At 50.1% G+C, this 23,411-nt stretch overlaps 1 protein-coding gene across 3 annotated transcripts in view; it reads right to left on the bottom strand.

The window, feature by feature from the left end:
• The window catches only part of RGS6 (regulator of G protein signaling 6), a 1,543,034-nt gene that overhangs the window by 1,326,956 nt on the left and 192,667 nt on the right, over positions 1–23,411 (bottom strand). For all 3 annotated transcript variants that reach the window (XM_069638605.1, XM_069638608.1, XM_069638607.1), the window contains exon 2: positions 292–395. In XM_069638605.1, the coding sequence (XP_069494706.1) occupies positions 292–375 (84 nt within the window). In that variant the 5' untranslated portion in view covers positions 376–395. The remainder of the gene's footprint in view (positions 1–291; positions 396–23,411) is intronic.

Genomic DNA, 23,411 nt, shown 5'->3' with positions numbered 1-23,411 from the left:
ACAGCCAAGGGATGCCAGCAGAGTCACAGATAAAAAAATAACAGTGCCTGCTGTAACTCAAACAATAAACCATGTACCACTCTCTCTTCCAATAACCTTGCATCTTCAAGCAGAACAATGAATCTATCAATATTTAAAGAGGAAAAGGGCAGAGTTAGAATACACAGATCCCCAAACCGCCCTGCTTGGGAAAGGTTTTGCCTCAGGAACTGAACACGATTAGACATCACAGGGAGCCTGAACAAAGCAACCTTGTTCTCATTTATGTTTTTAAAGAGTAGGTGCCCTTACCTTTCGGTAGACAATCATGTTTGGGGTGCTGTCCTCGGGGTCGGCGGGTGCCACGGCGGCGGGGTCGCCAGATGCTTGAGCCATCCTTCCGGGTCACGCTGGCACTGCAATGACAAGAAGAGCGTTCAGTTGGGCGCGGAGATAAGACGGCGTTCCACGCGCACAGGGCAGATGTGCCAGCCTCTGGGACGGGCAGAGCGGAGCACCGCTTCCATATGAGGGCACGGCACAGCCTGAAGTGCAGGGTCACAGCAGTGGGACGCCGCGGTCACGCAGACTGCTCCGCTGGGTGCAAGCAGCCAATATATACAGTAATGTCCCCTGCTGCTCATTGGGTCTGCCTACAAGTCATGTTAACACTCTTCCACGGCTTTGCCTAAAGGCAATAACAGGGCACCTCTTTGGAAGGCTAGTGGGTCCCAAAAACGAAGACCGGATGGGCAACATAACAGCACAGAGGACATATAGATATTTGGAAAAGTCGCACTCTTCCCTGCTTTGCAAAGTCATGGGGCCTCATTATAAGTTTACCTGTGTGGTAACAATGGTACCGGTACGCTACCGGTACTGTTGTTACCGGACTGGCAAACTACGAGTTCAGCTCGCGGGTGGCTGCCCGCCAGGACTGGCCTGGCGGGCGTACCGGCACCCGCGATCAGGGCATGCCAGATGCCCCGGCACCATTCTGAATCCAACCATTCCCATTGAGCCCTAATGACCCGGTAATTGCCCATTCGCGGTTGCCGGTAAAAATTGCAAGTTTGGCGGCAGCCTCCCGGTTTTACTGGCAAGGCTACCGCCAAACTTGTAATGAGGCCCACGATTTATTTAAGCAATGGAACCCGTGGAGGGGGGGTATTACCAGTCTGGTAGTCAGAGACATTCCTTGCCGCTCGGCAGTTCTGGCATTGCTATACTGGCGTCTCTTTAGTCAGAGACATTCCTTGCATTCTCGGACAGCAAAAGCCTCCACACTTTAAGGGCTCGTTTGAGCGCATCTCAGATCCAACACCCGACCATACACTTAAATGTTCCATGTTCTATGGGTGGCAAGTATTATTTTCGACAGAATTCTGCTGAAAAAACTCATCGAATTATATGGAGAGAGGTGTAAGGGGTAAAAACAGGTGGGTGGGCTGGGTTAGGGGATTAGTTTAGGGAAAGGGAGGGCTTGTGGCGGAACCCTGCCCAAATAAAATAAAAAATAAATCGCTAAGTTTATTTAAGCATAATCTATTTATTTATTTATTTTGGCATTTGTATAGCGCACCAAGCCGGTAGACATCTAGGCACTTTTAACTTAAGCAGGTTGGTTACAGTAATACTAATCTTAACATTGTTCCCAATAAGCGCAGTAAAGTACTTTCGGCAGAATTCCCGTCGGAACAATAACATAGAACCGTCCTATGAACTACCTTCTAAGATCTCCCTTATCTACAGAGACTTTTGAACTCACTCTACGGGTCACTTTCAGAGTCTGGTGGTAGTGGTGCAACAGGCGTTATTCAGAAATATGCCCTGTTTTATCCCCCTGCCTGGTGTAGGGATTGGGAAATCAAACCAAGTAAAATTGGCTGCTGGTGAGTGGCGGCAAAACAAATGGTAAGTGTAGATGATACGGTGGCCGCAATAGCTGGTGGTATTACTGCGAGCAGTAATACCGCCTATCCCAAAGAAGTCCAATGGCAGTCAGCAAATAGGGAGTAACCCTAATTCTAAATCAGCCGGTAATTGATATTTACCACCTGTGGTAGCGGTAATCAAGTTTGGCGGAATTCCCCAGGGTAATACCTCGAAACTCATAAAGGGGCTCTTACCCTGTCTGCACAATTCTGTCATGTTCCAGCTTATTGAAGCATCATGAGGCCACCCCTTCACAAACATTACCCCGCTACATTTTACCTACAAGCTTAGGCCCCTTTTCCTTTTCTCCGCTCCTTCCCCTTTTCCCTTTCTTCACAGCCTATGATGTGAAACCCCTGTCAGGATGACAATATACCACTTTTCTGACAATCCTCAGTGCTCTGAGACTACAAAGGTGGTGATTTGGCACAGTATAAGGATATTACACAACAGTCATGCTTTCAGATCAATGTGGTCACCCACCAAAGCCGAAAATGTTGAATCCGAAAACAGCCGCACGCACTGAGCACATGGATCTCACCCCTACCTGCGACCCCCGCTCCTACTTACCGTTGCCTTCTCCTCCGTACCTTCACCAGTTCCCTCCGAGCCGATCCGTGTCCCTCCCGTCTCCCTGCCACGTAAGGCTCCTATCCCAAAAGTGGAAAGCGTCTTCCGTCCTTTTTCTTGTCTTTTTATTTTTCCTTCACAATATAGTCCGCTGGCGTGGCAATCCTTCCCTCGGAAGTGGGGTCGCCCCCGCAGCTCCCAAGCACATTTTACCGTACAGCGAAAGCTGGGGACCAGAGGCATTGCTAGCGGGGCTGAGGGGGCTATAGCCCCGGGTCTTTTGGTTGTAGCCACGGATAGAAGCTCAGGGGCTACAATCAAAAGGCTATAGCTAGCCCCGAATCCCGCCAATCCTGGTAATCCCTGGTGCACAGCAACCGCCTCACATCTATCATGTGTCCTTGCATCAAGGGTAAGTGCCTTAGAGCCTGATTCACAGAATGTTTTCCTATGGGATTGTACCATTATAAAATGCTTCTATGAATCAGGCCCACAGCGCCTGATTCACAGAATGTTTACCTATGGGATTACACCATTATAAAATGCTTTTATGAATCAGGCCCAAAGCGCCTGATTCACAGAATGTTTTCCTATGGGATTGTACCATTATAAAATGCTTTTGTAAATCAGGTCCAAAGAGCCTGATTCACTGAATGTTTTCCTTTGGGATTGCACCATTATAAAAAGCTTCTATGAATCAGGCCCAAAGCGCCTGATTCACAGAATGTTTTCCTTTGGGATTGCACCATTATATAATGTTTCTATGAATCAGGCCCTTAGTCTGGGGCTAAATTAAGTTTCACTCGAGAGCAGTCACGGCAGAGAACGATTCCCCCAAGCCAAAGGCTGACATCTGTTGCTTCTCGCCTGCTCTTTTCATAGACTCTGGATATGGGGGTACGGTTACCTCGCGTTGGCAGATACGTGCGCCGACTGCCAACCACAGACTGCGTAGCACCACCGGCACAGAGGAAATTAAAAGGGAGATACGGCTGCGCTCGTGAGGAGCGCGGGCCGGCATTCATTATCGATCGTCAGATGCGCGGTCGTCTGATGAATCGGAACAGTGCTTTTGCAGGTGCAGCCTTTTCATCGCTGCATTATAAGGCCCCGGGCTTCGGAACGCGTGCCTACAAACAGTGGTACAAGTGCACCAAAAAGGTAGTGGAACTGGGACTCCGGCGGGGGACAGAGTACGAAGGAAAGGAGCAACGTGTGACACATTTTTCAAGGGCTGTGGTCATGCTGTCTGACAACCAATTGCGTTGAAATAGTATACAGTTTAGCTGTAACTGATATCTGGTGGTAAAATGGAGAAGTGTGCTTTACACAAACAACAGTTCCGGAATGGTGAAAATGGTTGCAAAAATAGTGGAACAGTTAATGATAAAAAATAAAAGTAGTGGAATACCACCCCTGACAGTTCCCACTCACTTCGACCACTCCCTACAAAGCATTTGCTCTGAGGAAATCACAGCCCTTCAGTGAGAAACTGAATAAGCGCAAGCGCGTGCGCGTGCGCAAACCCGATGATCTAACATTTGCACTGAACAGTGAGCACATGCTTGGATCATAGGGAAGGGAATCAACAGGCTTTGTCACAATCCATATTATCTAAAAACACGTGCACTCCGGCACAAAAGAGGTGTATGTGTGCTGAGTCACATTTCTGTTCATCTTACGCAGCAAACGTAGTAAATGAAACAGTCTGCTTCCTTTGTTGTCCCGTGAAAATACATATGTTTTAATTTCTTTTTTAATTTTTATCTTTTTATTCAGTTATCAAAAAGCATTACACAGCAATAAAACAGTGGGGGGTGTCATGTACGTCATTTAGGGGTCACCAGGGTTCGCAACGGCGACCCCTGAGTTCTCCCTGGTTACCCCTAAAAAAATTCTAAAAAAAACAAAGTCTTTTTTTTAATGAGGCTCATAGGCTGTGGCCAGCAGCATGTGGCTCTTTGTTTGCAAGGTCAACTCAGCCTTTCATCCTGCTGAGCATGATAAATGAGTACCAACACAGGTTGGGTGATAATGTATATTTGTTCTATATGAAGCGCTTACGGGTAAGTGCTATATAATAACACATCATTATCGTTTGGCCTTGGACGTCTGCTTGCATTCGCAGTAATTTGGGAATATGGGCCTATACACACTGATACGAAAGATACATATGGCGATCCATTCTTGTATGAAATGTATATCACTTTACAGTGATATCATAACCATATTTTTCGAAGTGTACTCAGAAACAATGCTATGTGATGCCACTTCTTGTTTTGTCATGGGGTGAAAGGTCATGCTCCATTGCTTCCCGTGATGTAACTTCGGGGTGGGGTCAAATGCCATCACTTCCTGTGATGTCATCAGAGGTCAAGGGTCATGTGACCTCGCTTCCACTACCCCTGGCATTTTGGTGAAATGACGTCCATGGGGTTGAGGGGTGTCTACAAGCTCAAACACATTTGACTGACAGTAGTCATACTACAGACACTATGGGCCTCATTACACGGACGGCGGTAAGGGTTAACGGTCACTGTTAATGGCAACGGTGACCGTTAACCCTTACCGCCGTACTACGAGGTCCCTTTGCGGGTTGGAGGATTTAACGCCTGCTTCTTGCAGGCGTTAAAATCCAACCCGCTAAGGGACCTCGGAGCTAATTACGGCAACCGTAATTTACGGTGCTGTAATTAGCGCCTTCCCCATCCCCATTATGCCCTATGGGGCAAAAATGGGAATGGGGAAGGGCAATGGCGGAAAGGGGATTTACCGCCCCTCCAACCTTGGAATGGGGCGGTAAATCCCCTTTCCGCCAAGGCGGTGCCGGTATTTTACCGGCATGAGCCATGGCGCTAATAGCGCCATGGCTCACCGCCTACCGTGTAATGAGGCCCTATGTCCCTTTACCCAACCAGCCTTTCCTCTGCCCCCCTAAAACAATCTTAAAAAAGAGAAAAGCGTGTCTATATCATGTCCCGGGAAAGTATTTTAGGATCAACTACAGCTCAGGCCCCTCTACCAGCTCGTCCGCTCCAGACCTATTCTGTGACCGGGTGATCTGTTCTCCCCTGGTTGCTTGTAGATCCCGTTCTGCTGAGTCGCGCGCCATCCTGCTCCCCACTCCGTTTCTCTGCTCCCTTCATCTTGTTCCCCCTATTGCCTACACGGTGCTCAGTTGCTTCCCGAAGCTAGATCTGTGCTCAATAAATGCATGATGATACGAATAACCATATTACTACTACTACTAATTATAAAATATGGTTTGGGGCTAAACCCGTTTGCTGCACCCTGTATTATCGACGCAGCAACATTGCTTCTAAATGTATTTGTTCTATTTTTTTGCACACGGGCAACGTTTTGACAATCTGGCCCAAGTGCTATGTTAAAATGAATAATTTATTAATGGAGAAAGTAAAAAGGAAGAAGTAAATACCAAGAAACTCTAATGAGATTATTTGTCTGACCAATAATGTAGAATCCATTCAGTTTCATTGTTCATGCTGTAGCGCTTCATGCCATAAGTGGTCTCACAGCACTTGAGCAAGGCGATGGACTGTATACTAAATTTGCATACACAAATTCTAAATATATGCAGATTTTTTTTCTCATTAATGTTAATGAGGAATATCCCAAAAACCTGTCAGGATTCTGGCCCACAAGGCCTGGAGTGGACAACCCTTGACTGCAAGAAGAGGTGGAGAACAGGTGGAGGGGTTTTGGGGGTGGGGGGATTGGGTGGACTGTGATCTCCCAAAGCCGGATTTTCAACCCCTTCCAGAATTTGGGAGGGGTGAGATTAAGTTGCAGAGATGTGGGAGGAACTGACGGATAAAAGAATGATGACGAGTACATTACCATTCCAATGATGGCGGAAATCATAATGGCCATTATTAGAATGATGAAAGAAGTTATGTTAATGTAAAATTAAGTCTCACCAACTTACATGTTTCGATTTCTTTCCTTTGAAAGACACAGATTTTTCAAGTAACGTGTTTTAATATTTTTGTAAGAAAATATAAAATATATTATACTAATTTCTTTAATTGTTTCTACTTTTTAATTTATTTTTGGCTTGTATAGACTCTTTTAAATGTTAATAAAAATGTATGTTTAATTGAGTCTTAGCACCCATAGGAGCAGGGGGGCTTTCCCGGCCAGTATGAACAATAAAGCTTCCCCCCCCCCCCCGATACTAAGACTTTTATCAGCCTTTGTGTGGACGGGGGTGAGTGATTGGACATAGGTTTGGAACTAAACAGGGGAGATGGTACATTTTGCCCTGGAGAAATTATGGCATCCCGCACCGGCATACCCAGGAGAAGAGCGGTGTGCTGGCTGAGACTGCGCCAACGAGGACAGTGCAGCCATCGAGGATTGGGGCGAAAGCTGGGCAGGTGAGTAAGGAATGTAGATAGGGCCGGTTGGCAAAAGGGGTGAACAGAACGGGACACCGCAGGAGCCGGGACAGAGGCTCCAATGTCCTTCGGCTTGGTTTAGCTGGTCAAGAAAGAGAATTCTGAGAAAATACCCAGTAACAGTGCCCGGAATTTGCTTGGATCATCCATTCTGACTGGCTGAGCCACTCCGAACATTCGAATCAGCGGGCTAATTTATAGTAATATATCCATAACATGGAAATGGAAAATGGTGTAGCGTACTTTCCACGTGCTTTTGAAGTTCTTCACTGTTACTTACTCATAATGGAAATTGACCACTGTTACCAATCTTCAATTTATTTTTGCCATGATGGATTTCTTCTTGACTTGGACCCCATGATCCCTTTGCTCCTCATAATGCAAATTGACCACTGTTACCAATCTTCAATCTATTTTTGCCATGATGGGTTTCTTCTTGACTTGGACCTCATGGCCCTTTTGCTCCTCATAATGGAAATTGACCACTGGTTCCAATCTTCAATCTATTTTTGCCATGATGGGTTTCTTCTTGACTTGGACCTCATGGCCCTTTTGCTCCTCATAATGGAAATTGACCACTGGTTCCAATCTTCAATTTATTTTTGCCATGATGGGTTTCTTCTTGACATGGACCTCATGATCATTTTGCTCCACTAGTATCCGCGACACCAAATATTCAGTCGGGAAGACCCTTTTTGCACTCACCTTTGAGGTCTTGTACCATACAAGTCTACTCACTCCCTGCGGACAGCGAGGAAAGTCTGCACGTGTTTGCCACAACTGTTATCTTAATATAGTTCTCTCCATATACCATGGAAGTGCCAGCATGTGACACAAGAAGATATTCTGTGTTCTGTGTTTCGATGATTGTGGATGAAGTCCTGTTTCCGATCAAAGTCGAACGCAAACCTCAGCGGCTCCACATTATAAAGTGTGGGTACAGGGATGGAGCCTCATTTAGGGGTAGCTCATTCAATGCCTACAGTGTGAACGTGGCCGGAAGGCAACAGATTGCTATAGAAAAGAACAGAGTGGGGTAAACGCAAAGGATGAAGGGCGTGGGAGAAAGGGGTTGGGAAAGGGAGCCTGCAAAGATCATCGATTTTTACTTTACGACATTTATACCGTGCAGCCATGAACCCTTAGGCATTAGGGCGCAGACGCAAAACAAACAACAACAGAAAACAGAAAAAAAAGGGACCCTAATTAAGAAGCGAAACAGGCAGCCAAGATCAGCACGGGTCTACGAAAATAGCCAAGTCTTCAGTTTCTTTTTAAAGCTAGTAAGCAATACTTGATCCCGAAGATCTGGGGGAAGATTTAGTTGGCGTTCCCAATTTGCATCGGGACGTTTTTCCCAACTCTGTGTACGCAGCAGGGGAATGCTTGTGTTCTTGTTTGTTTCTTTCTTGCTTTTATGGTTTTCCAGTCTGGCCCTGTGGAAGCTTCCTGTGTTGCCAATCAGCTTTTGGAGATGGTGATCCTGTTCGCCAGGTAGGGTGGTGCCTTGGTGTGATGAAATTACTCCTATTCTGCCAGAGTGCAGGGATGAGTAGTGTATAAAACTCCTACACTACCACTAAACCAGCAGTGATATCATAAAGGTGAAACAGGCACAGCCCGACAGGTAAGTGACCTTTGCTTCTTGTGGTAATGAGGGCGGAGGGGTGGCTATACTCTTTAGAAGAGGGGTGAGCCAGGACAGAAGCAGCACAAACAACAATAGTACTCTGGTGCCAAAATAAAGACATGTCCAATCGAGGTTTTATAACAATAGGAGACTTTAATTAGACCAAAGATACACATAATGTACAAAAACACGAATCACTCACCACTGCAAGAGAAGATACAGAATATGCAAGAGCCACTCCAGGTCTGAAGACATAGAAACAGGCATTGATTTTAGCAGCAATGTCAAGGTTCAAGGGAATGTCTTTAAAAAGGTAAGGAGTGGAGGTTTCAATGTCACAAGGGCCCTTCCAGGTCGGGCAATGGGACGAGACCAGTACTAATGCCCGTTCGGCTTGTTCTTGAGGCTCGACAGCATCAAGACAAGCTTGGAGGACTTTACAATGGATCGAGTCGGCATCGAGGCAGGATAGCGGAGTGTTCCTGATGGATTAAGCATGTTAAGATATTGAGTCAGCTCGAGATGTTCCAGCGATGGGATGCTGTCCTGCAGCAGTGACCGCCGCCAGAAGCTCCACAACTCAAATCAGATTGAAAATGTGCTTGTGTCAACGGCGGCTCGAGAGGACCTGCAGCAGTTAACAAAACACTTGAAATACGCAGTAGAGTCCACTTGAAAGTTTAACAAGGTGAGCAATAGAGCCCATCACCTGGGTTGCTGGGTACCCCCCTCCAGGGTCTCCAGGGATAAGGGGAGTCATCATTTTCCCTTCCCAGACAGGAAGGCTGTCAGAGAGCACTTGCAGGAGCGGTCACCTCCTGTGAGCAGAATCTTGGCTGCAGTATTTAGGCAGCAGGAATACCACATCCACACAGGAGTGCACCACTAATGTTCCACTGGGTTGGGGGAGCAAACGCTTTCTCTCCTTCCTTGGAGTTTCTATCTTCACCCCATGGAAGAGGACTTTCGGCAGACCATACCCCGATCCAGGTGAAATCCTTCTTCTGAAGTCCAAAGATGTAAAAGGGGTTGTAGCACCCCCTTATACAAGCAATCTGTCATGGTGGGTTAGTCCCGTGCAAGCTTGCTGTGAGAGTTCAATCCTGGCTGCTGTGATCAATGACTTTTGCCTGGAGATGTCAGCCCCAGAGTGCTTTGTCTGCAGGAAGTGGGGAGGGGGCACAGGAAGTGTGAATGACCTAAGAGATTCAAGATAGTGGGACCCTTCTCTAGGCTGTGACTCTTCTCCTGGCTGCTTCCACTCAGCCCACTCTCTGCTTTGCCCTGCATGAAAGAATCTCTAGTGATGACCACACTGGCGTGACCTCACTATTCTCCTGGCAGGGATACATTCTGAAGCACAGGTTCCCCCCTTACTCCCTGGAGCATTTGGTGTCATCTGGGGAAGGGAAAAGCCTTTCCCAAAGAGAACCAAAAGTACTTTTTGGCTGTGCCCATATGGTTATTTTGGGTGAAACTTGGTCCCAGAGGGATAATACACAAAGGCCCTGCCAATAGGGTGGATACTAGAAACCAAGCCGACAATAACATGACACCAAATGATTTGGCCGGTATAATTGTATATTCCCAGGAGCCACCATGTCAAAGCGTACATGGGTTATATTTATTAATTAATCAAACTGCCACCATGCCCCGATGATTCACAATTTCATAGTATTTAGAACAGGGGCACCACAAAATAAAGAGGGCGATCCCTGGCTGTTGGAACCTTGGGTTCCAGCAGGCTGCTTGCAGGAATGCACATTACTCAGAAACTGCAATGTTGCCAAACTAGGAGCTTTATGAAAGTGAGGTGTGCCAGAAGACTGCCTCGCCTACGTGTTTGCACTGTACGTTTCAGCATGGAGCTTTATGAAAGCGAGATGTGCCAGAAGACTGCCTCGCCTACGTGTTTGCGCTATACGTTTCAGCATGGAGCTTTATGAAAGTGAGATGTGCCAGAAGACTGCCTCGCCTACGTGTTTGCGCTATACGTTTCAGCATGGAGCTTTATGAAAGTGAGGTGTGCCAGAAGACTGCCTCGCCTACGTGTTTGCACTGTACGTTTCAGCATGGAGCTTCTGAAAGTGAGGTGTGCCAGAAGACTGCCTCGCCTACGTGTTTGCACTGTACGTTTCAGCATGGAGCTTTATGAAAGCGAGATGTGCCAGAAGACTGCCTCGCCTACGTGTTTGCGCTATACGTTTCAGCATGGAGCTTTATGAAAGCGAGGTGTGCCAGAAGACTGCCTCGCCTACATGTTTGCACTGTACGTTTCAGCATGGAGCTTCTGAAAGTGAGGTGTGCCAGAAGACTGCTTCGCCTACATGTATGCACTATACGTTTCAGCATGGAGCATTATGAAAGTGAGGTGTGCCAGAAGACTGCCTCGCCTACGTGTTTGCACTATACGTTTCAGCATGGAGCTTTATGAAAGTAAGATGTGCCAGAAGACTGCCTCGCCTACGTGTTTGCGCTATACGTTTCAGCATGGAGCTTTATGAAAGTGAGGTGTGCCAGAAGACTGCCTCGCCTACATGTTTGCACTGTACGTTTCAGCATGGAGCTTTCTGAAAGTGAGGTGTGCCAGAAGACTGCTTCGCCTACATGTATGCACTATACGTTTCAGCATGGAGCATTATGAAAGTGAGGTGTGCCAGAAGACTGCCTCGCCTACATGTTTGCACTATACGTTTCAGCAGGGAGCTTTATGAAAGTGAGGTGTGCCAGAAGACTGCCTCACCTACGTGTTTGCACTATACGTTTCAGCATGGAGCTTTATGAAAGTGAGGTGTGCCAGAAGACTGCCTCGCCTACATGTTTGCACTGTACGTTTCAGCATGGAGCTTTCTGAAAGTGAGGTGTGCCAGAAGACTGCCTCGCCTACATGTATGCACTATACGTTTCAGCATGGAGCATTATGAAAGTGAGGTGTGCCAGAAGACTGCCTCGCCTACATGTTTGCACTATACGTTTCAGCAGGGAGCTTTATGAAAGTGAGATGTGCCAGAAGACTGCCTCACCTACGTGTTTGCACTATACGTTTCAGCATGGAGCTTTATGAAAGTGAGGTGTGCCAGAAGACTGCCTCGCCTACATGTTTTCACTGTACGTTTCAGCATGGAGCTTTCTGAAAGTGAGGTCTGATTAGCAAACCTCACTTTCAGAGATAGAGTTGGCATCATCACATTTTATTTAAAAAATCAGAAAAGCTCAGGCTATTACTCCTGACGGGTGGCATTCTGTAGCACTTGGCCATCGCTGAATGTGTAGCAATTACTACCCCCCACCCCACCCCCGTGATGCTGTTTTCTATCTCCACAGCTTTGAAACCCCTGCCATTTACCTATTTCAGACAAATGACATTTACATTTCCGCCTTTAAGGGTTGCTAGTCTTAGTTGCTGGGTTCTGGTACCTGTCACCGCACTCATGTTTTCATCAAAGATTGTTTAAAAAAAAGAAAAATGGCTCATTAATAGGATCCAATGTGATGGCGCTTCCTGTGTTGGCACTACAAGGTCAAACCATAGTTGGCCACTGATCCAAATTTCTGGTGTATTTCTTACTTTTGTATTGTGAAATGTGTGCATTTGTTTATTTATTTTGGCATGTGTAGAGCACACCTAACCCTGAGGCATCTGGGCGCTGTTTAGTATTTGCCATCATTAAAACATTCATGGGACTTTGGTATCTTTCTTTTTCTCTATACATTGCTGCCCATTTGTGCACATATTCCATTCTTTTGGATCGAACATATTTCTTTTAATATATTATGGTGTCATGTTACTTTTTGTAATTCATATTGAAACATTTTGTGTTGCAGATTGAGTGCAGTATTTGTGTGTCAACCTTTCTTTCTCTTGTTCTATGAAGGTAAATGATCGGTTCAACACAATTCATTTTGGGCTGAATTATGGTAAAAATGAATACGTTAGATAGACTTCTCTACAAACTTACTTATGTTTGCTATAAATTAAATATGTAATTGCCCATTAACTACCAGAGCAAAAGTCAACGTGCAACGTAGGTTTGAGTAATGAAATGTAACTTACTAAATGCTTTTTAAAACAAAAATATAGCCTTCCTGGTATGACATCAGCAGGAAGGATACCTGTGGTTTTGATTAACTGGGAGGTCAAAGGACACATAATATTTCTGCACCAGAAGGATCCTGAACCCTAGAATGTTCTCACTACCCTGAGCCCCCCCTGATCGACTAACCAGAATCTGATTCCGCCGGCTAAGGGCTAAGGTAGGAGCCAGGCGGAGTGAACCTCCTCACCACCACACACAGAATCGACAGCAGCCGCAGAACCCGAAAAGCGAGCCATCACTTTACCAAACAGGCGGCACCGGAGCACCTGGCGAGTGCCACCTTCACAAAATGACAGCCCATTATACAATGCCCATCTTACCTACTCTGCTTACCCTCATGTCCTCTCCCTCCCTATCTTACCTACTCTGCTTACCCTCATGTCCTCTCCCTGGTTATCTTCCCTACTCTGCTTACCCTCATGTCCGCTCCCTGGTTATCTCCCCTGCTGTGCATATCCTCATGTCCTCCCCCTGCCCATCTCCCCTGCTCTGCTTACCCTCATGTCCTCCCCCTGCCCATCTCCCCTGCTCTGCTTACCCTAATGTCCTCTCCCTGGTTATCTTCCCTACTCTGCTTACCCTCATATCCTCTCCCTGGTTATCTTCCCTACTCTGCTTACCCTCATGTCCTCTCCCTGGTTATCTCCCCTGCTGTGCTTATCCTCATGTCCTCCCCCTGCCCATCTTCCCTACTCTGCTTACCCTCATGTCCTCTCCCTGGTTATCTTCCCTACTCTGCTTACCCTCATGTCCTCTCCCTGGTTATCTACCCTGCTCTGCTTACCCTCATTTCCTCCCCCTGCCCATCTCCCCTGCTCTGCTTACCCTCATGTCCTCCCCCGCCCATCTCCCCTGCTCTGCTTACCCTGATGTCCTCCTCCTGCCCATCTCCCCTGCTCTGCTTACCCTCATGTCCTCCCACTGCCCATCTCCCCTGCTCTGCTTACCCTCATGTCCTCCCACTGCCCATCTCCCCTGCTCTGCTTACCCTCATGTCCACTCCCTGTCCATCTTCCCTACTCTGCTTACTCTCATGTCCCCTCCCTGCCCATCTTCCCTACTCTGCTTACCCTCATGTCCCCTCCCTGCCCATCTTCCCTAATCTGCTTACCCTCATGTCCTCTCCCTGCCCATCTTCCCTATTCTGCTTACCCTCATGTCCTCTCCCTGGTTATCTTCCCTACTCTGCTTACCCTCGTGTCCTCTCCCTTGTTATCTTCCCTACTCTGCTTACCCTCATGTCCTCTCCCTGGTTATCTCCCCTGCTCTGCTTACCCTCATGTCCTCCCCCTGCCAATCTCCCCTGCTCTGCTTACCCTCATGTCCTCCCCCTGCCCATCTCCCCTGCTCTGCTTACCCTGATGTCCTCCTCCTGCCCATCTCCCCTGCTCTGCTTACCCTCATGTCCTCCCACTGCCCATCTCCCCTGCTCTGCTTACCCTCATGTCCACTCCCTGCCCATCTTCCCTACTCTGCTTACCCTCATGTCCACTCCCTGTCCATCCTCCCTACTCTGCTTACCCTCATGTCCTCCCCCTGCCCATCTCGCCTGCTCTGCTTACCCTAATGTCCACTCCCTGCCCATCTTCCCTACTCTGCTTACCATCATGTCCACTCCCTGCCCATCTGCCCTACTCTGCTTACCCTCATGTCCTCTCCCTGCCCATCTTCCCAACTCTGCTTACCCTAATGTCCTCTCCCTGCCCATCTGCCCTACTCTGCTTACCCTCATGTCCTCTCCCTTCCTATCTTTCCTACTCTGCTTACCCTCATGTCCTCTCCCTGCCTAGCTTTCCTACTCTGCTTACCCTCATGTCCTCTCCCTTACCTGTATGTCCTCTTTCTGCCTATCTTCCCTACTCTGCTTACCCTCATGTCCTCTCCCTGCCCATCTTCCCTACCCTGCTCACCCTCATGTCCTCCCCCTGCCCATCTCCCCTGCTCTGCTTACCCTCATGTCCACTCCCTGCCCATCTTCCCTACTCTGCTTACTCTCATGTCCTCTTTCTGCCCATCTTCCCTACTCTGCTTACCCTCATGTCCTCTCCCTCCCTATCTTACCTACTCTGCTTAGCCTCATGTACCCTCCCTGCCCATCTTCCCTACTCTGCTTACCCTCATGTCCTCTCCCTTACCCTCATGTCCTCTTCCTGCCTATCTTCCCTACTCTGCTTACCCTCAAGTCCTCTTTCTGCCCATCTCCCCTGCTCTGCTTACCCTCATGTCCACTCCCTGCCCATCTTCCCTACTCTGCTTACCCTCATATCCTCTCCCTGCCCATCTGCCCTACTCTGCTTACCCTCATGTCCTCTCCCTGCCCATCTTCCCAACTCTGCATACCCTCATGTCCTCTCCCTGGCCATCTGCCCTACTGTGCTTACCCTAATGTCCTCTCCCTTACCTGCATGTCCTCTTTCTGCCTATCTTCCCTACTCTGCTTACCCTCATGTCCTCTCCCTGCACATCTTCCCTACTCTGCTTACCCTCATATCCTCTCCCTGCCCATCTGCCCTACTCTGCTTACCCTCATGTCCTCTCCCTGCCCATCTTCCCAACTCTGCTTACCCTCATGTCCCCTCCCTGCCCATCTGCCCTACTCTGCTTACCCTCATGTCCTCTCCCTTCTTATCTTTCCTAATCTGCTTACCCTCATGTCCTCTCCCTGCCTAGCTTTCCTACTCTGCTTACCCTCATGTCCTCTCCCTTACCTGCATGTCCTCTTTCTGCCTATCTTCCCTACTCTGCTTACCCTCATGTCCTCTCCCTGCCCATCTTCCCTACTCTGCTTACTCTCATGTCCTCCCCCTGCCCATCTCCCCTGCTCTGCTTACCCTCATGTCCACTCCCTGCCCATCTTATCTACTCTGCTTATGCTCATGTCCCCTCCCTGTCCATGTTCCCTACTCTGCTTACCCTCATATCCTCTGCCTGCCCATCTGCCCTACTCTGCTTACCCTCATGTCCTCTCCCTGACCATCTTCCCAACTCTGCTTACCCTCATGTCCTCTCCCTGCCCATCTCCCCTGCTCTGCTTACCCTCATGTCCTCCCACTGCCCATCTCCCCTGCTCTGCTTACCCTCATGTCCACTCCCTGCCCATCTTCCCTACTCTGCTTACCCTCATGTCCACTCCCTGTCCATCCTCCCTACTCTGCTTACCCTCATGTCCTCTCCCTGCCCATCTTCCCAACTCTGCTTACCCTCATGTCCTCTCCCTGCCCATCTGCCCTACTCTGCTTACCCTCATATCCTCTCCCTGCCCATCTTCACAACTCTGCTTACCCTCATGTCCTCTCCCTTCCTATCTTTCCTACTCTGCTTACCCTCATGTCCTCTCCCTGCCTAGCTTTCCTACTCTGCTTACCCTCATGTCCTCTCCCTTACCTGTATGTCCTCTTTCTGCCTATCTTCCCTACTCTGCTTACCCTCATGTCCTCTCCCTGCCCATCTTCCCTACTCTGCTTACTCTCATGTCCTCCCCCTGCCCATCTCCCCTGCTCTGCTTACCCACATGTCCACTCCCTGCCCATCTTATCTACTCTGCTTATGCTCATGTCCCCTCCCTGTCCATCTTCCCTACTCTGCTTACCCTCATATCCTCTGCCTGCCCATCTGCCCTACTCTGATTACCCTCATGTCCTCTCCCTGACCCCAACTCTGCTTACCCTCATGTCCTCTCCCTGCCCATCTCCCCTGCTCTGCTTACCCTCATGTCCTCCCACTGCCCATCTCCCCTGCTCTGCTTACCCTCATGTCCACTCCCTGCCCATCTTCCCTACTCTGCTTACCCTCATGTCCACTCCCTGTCCATCCTCCCTACTCTGCTTACCCTCATGTCCTCCCCCTTCCCATCTCGCCTGCTCTGCTTACCCTAATGTCCACTCCCTGCCCATCTTCCCTACTCTGCTTACCCTCATGTCCTCTCCCTGCCCATCTTCCCAACTCTGCTTACCCTCATGTCCTCTCCCTGCCCATCTGCCCTACTCTGCTTACCCTCATATCCTCTCCCTGCCCATCTTCCCAACTCTGCTTACCCTCATGCCCTCTCCCTTCCTATCTTTCCTACTCTGCTTACCCTCATGTCCTCTCCCTGCCTAGCTTTCCTACTCTGCTTACCCTCATGTCCTCTCCCTTACCTGTATGTCCTCTTTCTGCCTATCTTCCCTACTCTGCTTACCCTCATGTCCTCTCCCTGACCATCTTCCCTACTCTGCTCACCCTCATGTCCTCCCCTGCCCATCTCCCCTGCTCTGCTTACCCTCATGTCCACTCCCTGCCCATCTTCCCTACTCTGCTTACTCTCATGTCCTCTTTCTGCCCATCTTCCCTACTCTGCTTACCCTCATGTCCTCTCCCTCCCTATCTTACCTACTCTGCTTAGCCTCATGTACCCTCCTTGCCCATCTTCCCTACTCTGCATACCCTCAAGTCCTCTCCCTTACCCTCATGTCCTCTTCCTGCCTATCTTCCCTACTCTGCTTACCCTCAAGTCCTCTTTCTGTCCATCTCCCCTGCTCTGCTTACCCTCATGTCCACTCCCTGCCTATCTTCCCTACTCTGCTTACCCTCATGTCCTCTCCCTGCCCATCTTCCCTACTCTGCTTACCCTCATATCCTCTCCCTGCCCATCTGCCCTACTCTGCTTACCCTCATGTCCTCTCCCTTCTTATCTTTCCTACTCTGCTTACCCTCATGTCCTCTCCCTGCCTATCTTTCCTACTCTGCTTACCCTCATGTCCTCTCCCTTACCTGCATGTCCTCTCCCTGCACATCTTCCCTACTCTGCTTACTCTCATGTCCTCCCCCTGCCCATCTCCCCTGCTCTGCTTACCCTCATGTCCACTCCCTGCCCATCTTACCTACACTGCTTATGCTCATGTCCCCTCCCTGCCCATCTTCCCTACTCTGCTTGCCCTCATATCCTCTCCCTTACCCTCATGTCCTCTTCCTGCCTATCTTCCCTGCTCTGCTTACCCTCATGTCCACTCCCTGTCCATCTTCCCTACTCTGCTTACCCTCATATCCTCTGCCTGCCCATCTGCCCTACTATGCTTACCCTCATGTCCTCTCCCTGACCATCTTCCCAACTCTGCTTACCCTCATGTCCTCTCCCTGCCCATCTGCCCTACTCTGCTTACCCTCATGTCCTCTCCCTTCCTATCTTTCCTACTCTGCTTACCCTCATGTCCTCTCCCTGCCTAGCTTTCCTACTCTGCTTACCCTCCTGTCCTCTCCCTTACCTGCATGTCCTCTTTCTGCCTATCTTCCCTACTCTGCGTACCCTCATGTCCTCTCCCTGCCCATCTTCCCTACTCTGCTTACCCTCATGTCCTCTCCCTGCCCATCTCCCCTGCTCTGACTACCCACATGTCCACTCCCTGCCCATCTTCCCTACTCTGATTACTCTCATGTCCTCTCTCTGCCCATCTTCCCTACTCTGCTTACCCTCATGTCCTCTCCCTCCTTATCTTACCTACTCTGCTTACCCTCATGTCCCCTCCCTGCCCATCTTCCCTACTCTGCTTACCCGTATGTCCTCTTCCTGCCCATCATCCCTGCTCTGCTTACCCTTGTGTCCTCTCCCTGGCCATCTTCCCTACTCTGCTTACCCTCATGTCCTCTCCCTTACCCTCATGTCCTCTTACTGCCTATCTTCCCTACTCTGCTTACCCTCATGTCCCCTCCCTGCCCATCTTCCCTACTCTGCTTACCCGCATGTCCTCTTCCTGCCCATCATCCCTGCTCTGCTTACTCTCGTGTCCTCTCCCTGGCCATCTTCCCTACTCTGCTTACCCTCATGTCCTCTCCCTTACCCTCATGTCCTCTTACTGCCTATCTTCCCTGCTCTGCTTACCCTCATGTCCTCTCCCTGCCCATCTTCCCTACTCTGCATACCCGCATGTCCTCTTCCTGCCCATCATCCCTGCTCTGCTTACCTTTGTGTCCTCTCCCTGGCCATCTTCCCAACTCTGCTTACCCTCATGTCCTCTCCCTGCCCATCTTCCCTACTCTGCTTACCCTCATGTCCTCTCCCTGCCTAGCTTTCCTACTCTGCTTACCCTCCTGTCCTCTCCCTTACCTGCATGTCCTCTTTCTGCCTATCTTCCCTACTCTGCGTACCCTCATGTCCTCTCCCTGCCAATCTTCCCTACTCTGCTTACCCTCATGTCCTCCCCCTGTCCATCTCCCCTGCTCTGCCTACCCACATGTCCACTCCCTGCCCATCTTCCCTACTCTGCTTACTCTCATGTTCTCTCTCTGCCCATCTTCCCTACACTGCTTACCCTCATGTCCTCTCCCTCCCTATCTTACCTACTCTGCTTACCCTCATGTCCCCTCCCTGCCCATCTTCCCTACTCTGCTTACCCGCATGTCCTCTTCCTGCCCATCGTCCCTGCTCTGCTTACCCTCGTGTCCTCTCCCTGGCCATCTTCCCTACTCTGCTTACCCTCATGTCCTCTCCCTTACCCTCATTTCCTCTTACTGCCTATCTTCCCTGCTCTGCTTACCCTCATGTCCTCTCCCTGCCCATCTTCCCTGCTCTGCTTACCCTCATATCCTCACCCTGCCCATCTTCCCTACTCTGCATACCCGCATGTCCTCTTCCTGCCCATCATCCCTGCTCTGCTTACCTTTGTGTCCTCTCCCTGGCCATCTTCCCTACACATGTCCTCTTCCTTACCCATCTCCCCTGCTCTGCTTACCCTCATGTCCTCCTCCTACCCATCTCCCCTGCTCTGCTTACCCTCATGTCCTCCCCCTGCCCATCTCCCCTGCTCTGCTTACCCTCATGTCCACTCCCTTCCCATCTTCCCTAAGCTGCTTACCCTCATGTCCACTCCCTGTCCATCTTCCCTACTCTGCTTACCCTCATGTTCCCTCCATGCTCATCTTCCCTACTCTGCTTACCCTCATGTCCTCTCCCTTACCCTCATGTCCTCTTCCTGCTTATCATCCCTACTCTGCTTACCCTCATGTCCTCTTTCTGCCTATCTTCCCTACTCTGCTTACCCTCATGTCCCCCCTGCCGATCTACCCTGCTCTGCTTACCTTCATGTCCACTCCCTGCCCAGCTTCCCTACTCTGCTTACCCTCATATCCTCTCCCTGCCCATCTGCCCTACTCCGCTTACCCTCATGTCCTCTCCCTGCCCATCTTCCCAACTCTGCTTACCCTCATGTCCTCTCCCTTCCTATCTTTCCTACTCTGCTTACCCTCATGTCCTCTCCCTGCCTAGCTTTCCTACTCTGCTTACCCTAATGTCCTCTCCCTTACCTGCATGTCCTCTTTCTGCCTATCTTCCCTACTCTGCTTACCCTCATGTCTCTCTCTGCCCATCTTCCTTACTCTGCTTACCCTCATATCCTCTCCCTGCCCATCTGCCATACTCTGCTTACCCTCATGTCCTCTCCCTGCCCATCTTCCCAACTCTGCTTACCCTCATGTCCTCTCACTGCCCATCTGCCCTACTCTGCTTACCCTCATGTCCTCTCCCTTCCTATCTTTCCTACTCTAGTTACCCTCATGTCTGCTCCCTGCCTAGCTTTCCCACTCTGCTTACCCTCATGTCCTCTCCCTTACCTGCATATCCTCTTTCTGCCTATCTTCCCAACTCTACTTACCCTCATGTCCCCTCCCTGCCCACCTTCCCTACTCTGCTTACCCTCATGTCCTCCCCCTGCCCATCGCCCCTGCTCTGCTTACCCTCATGTCCACTCCCTGCCCATCTTCCCTACTCTGCTTGCTCTCATGTCCTCTCTCTGCCCATCTTCCCTACTCTGCTTACCCTCATGTCCTCTCCCTCCCTAACTTACAAATTCTGCTTACCCTCATGTCCCCTCCCTGCCCATCTTCCCTACTCTGCTTACCCTCATATCCTTTCCCTTACCCTCATGTCCTCTTCCTGCCTATCTTCCCTACTCTGCTTACCCTCATGTCCTCTTTCTGCCTATCTTCCCTACTCTGCTTACCCTCATGTCCTCCCCCTGCCCATCTCCCCTGCTCTGCTTACCCTCATGTCCAATCACTGCCCATCTTCCCTACTCTGCTTACCCTCATATCCTCTCCCTGCCCATCTGCCCTACTCTGCTTACCCTCATGCCCTCTCCCTGATCATCTTCCCAACTCTGCTTACCCTCGTGTCCTCTCCCTGCCCATCTGCCCTACTCTGCTTACCCTCATGTCCTCTCCCTTCCTACTCTGCTTACCCTCATGTCCTCTCCCTGCCTAGCTTTCCTACTCTGCTTACCCTCATGTCCTCTCCCTTACCTGCATGTCCTCTTTCTGCCTATCTTCCCTACTCTGCGTACCCTCATGTCCTCCCCCTGCCCATCTTCCCTACTCTGCTTACCCTCATGTCCGCCCCCTGCCCATCTGCCCTGCTCTGCTTACCCACATGTCCACTCGCTGCCCATCTTCCCTACTCTGCTTACTCTCATGTCCTCTCTCTGCCCATCTTCCCTACTCTGCTTACCCTCATGTCCTCTCCTTCCCTATCTTACCTACTATGCTTACCTTCATGTCCCCTCCCTGCCCATCTTCCCTACTCTGCTTACCCGCATGTCCTCTTCCTGGCCATCTTCCCTACTCTGCTTACTCTCATGTCCTCTCCCTTACCCTCATGTCCTCTTACTGCCTATCTTCCCTGCTCTGCTTACCCTCATGTCCTCCCCCTGTCCATCTTCCCTGCTCTGCTTACCCTCATATCCTCTCCCTGCCCATCTTCCCTACTCTGCATACCCACATGTCCTCTTCCTGCCCATCTTCCATACTCTGCTTACACTCATGTCCTCTCCCTGCCCATCTTCCCTACTCTGATTACCCTCATGTCCTCTTCCTTACCCGCATGTCCTCTCCCTGCTCATCTTCCCTACTCTGCTTACCCACATGTCCTCTTCCTGCCCATCATCCTAGCTCTGCTTACCCTTGTCTCCTGTCCCTGGCCATCTTCCCTACTCTGCTTACCCTCATGTCCTCTCCCTTACCCGAATGTCCTCTTCCTGCCTATCTTCCCTACTCACCCTCATGTCCTCCCCCTTACCCGAATGTGTTCTTCCTGCCTATCTTTCCTGCTCTGCTTACCCTCATGTCCTCTCCCTGCCTATCGTCCCTGCTCTGCTTACCCTCATGTCCTCCTCCTGCCTATTTTCCCTACTCTGCTTACCCTCATGTCCTCTCCTTGCCTATCTTCCCTACTCTGCTTACCCTCATGTCCCTCCCTGCCTATCTTCCCAACTTTGCTTACCTTCATGTCCTCTCCCTGACCAATCCTACTCTGCTTACCCTCATGTCCTCTCCCTGCCCATCTTCCCTACTCTGCTTACCCTCATGTCCTCTCCCTGCCCATCTTCCCTACTCTGCTTACCCTCATATCTTCCCCCTGCCCATCTTCCCTACTCTGCTTACCGTCATGTCCTCTCCCTGTCTATCTTCCCTACTCTGCTTACCCTCATGTCCTCTCCCTGCCCATCTTCCCTAATCAGTTTACCCTCATGTCCCCTCCCTGCCCATCTTCCCTACTCTGCTTACCCTTATGTCGCCCCCTACCCATCCACCCTATTATGCTTACCCTCATGTCCTATCCCTGCCCATCTTCTGTACTCTGCTTACCCTCATGTCCTCTCCCTGCCCATCTTCCCTACTCTGCATACCCTCATGTCCTCTCCCTGCCCATCTTCCCGACTTAGTTTACCGTCATGTCCCTTCCCTGCCCATCTTCCCTACTCTGCTTACCCTCATGTCCTCCACCTTCCCATCTTCCCTATTCTGCTTACCCTCATGTCCTCTCCCTGCCGTTCTTCCCTACTTTGCTTACCCTCATGTCCTCTCCCTGCCCATTTTCGGTACTCTGCTTACCCTCAGGTTCTCTCCCTGCCTATCTTCCCTACTACGCATACCCTGATGTCCACTCACCGCCCATCTTCCCTACTCTGCTTACCGTCATGTCCCCTCTCTGTCCATCTTCCCTACTCTGATTACCATCATGTCTTCTGCCTCCCTATCTTCCCTACTCTCCTTACCCTCATTTCCTCTCCCTGCCCATCTTCTCTACTCTGCTTACCCTCATGTCCTCTCCGTCCCTATCTTCCCTACTCTGCTTACCCTCATGTCCCCTCCCTGCCCATCTTCCCGACTCTGCTTACCCTCATGTCCTCTCCCTCCCTATCTTCCCTACTCTGCTTACCCTCATGTCCCCTCCCTGCCCATCTTCTCGACTCTGCTTACCCTCATGTCCTCTCCCTGCCTATCTTCCCCACCACTCTGCTTACCCTCATGTCCCCTCCCTACCCATTTTCTGTACTCTGCTTACCCTCATGTCCTCTCCCTACCCATTTTCTGTACTCTGCTCACCCTCATGTCCTCTCCCTGCCCATCTTCCCTACTCTACTTACTCTCATGTTCTCTCCCTTACCCTCGTGTCCTCTCCCTGGCCATCTACCCTACTCTGCTTACCCTCATGTCTTCTCCCTGCTCATCTTCGTTACTCTGCATACCTGCATGTCCTCTTCCTGCCCATCATCCCTGCTCTGCTTACCCTCATGTCCTCTTCCTAACCTGAATGTCCTCTTCCTGCCTATCCTCCCTACTCTGCTTACCCTCATGTCCTCTCCCTTACCTGAATGTGTTCTTCCTGCCTATCTTCCCTACTCTGCTTACCCTAACACTTACCTGCATGTCCTCTTCCTGCCCATTGAGCCTGCTCTGCTTACCCTCATGTCCTCTCCCTGCCTATCTTCCCTATTCTGCTTACCCTCATGTCCCCTCCCTGCCTATCTTCCCAAC

The sequence above is a fragment of the Ambystoma mexicanum genome, chromosome 14 (assembly GCF_040938575.1).
Source record: "Ambystoma mexicanum isolate Mex_15411 chromosome 14, UKY_AmexF1_1, whole genome shotgun sequence".
Classification (NCBI taxonomy): Eukaryota; Metazoa; Chordata; class Amphibia; order Caudata; family Ambystomatidae; genus Ambystoma; species Ambystoma mexicanum.
This window is presented reverse-complemented; position numbering and strand designations above follow the sequence as displayed.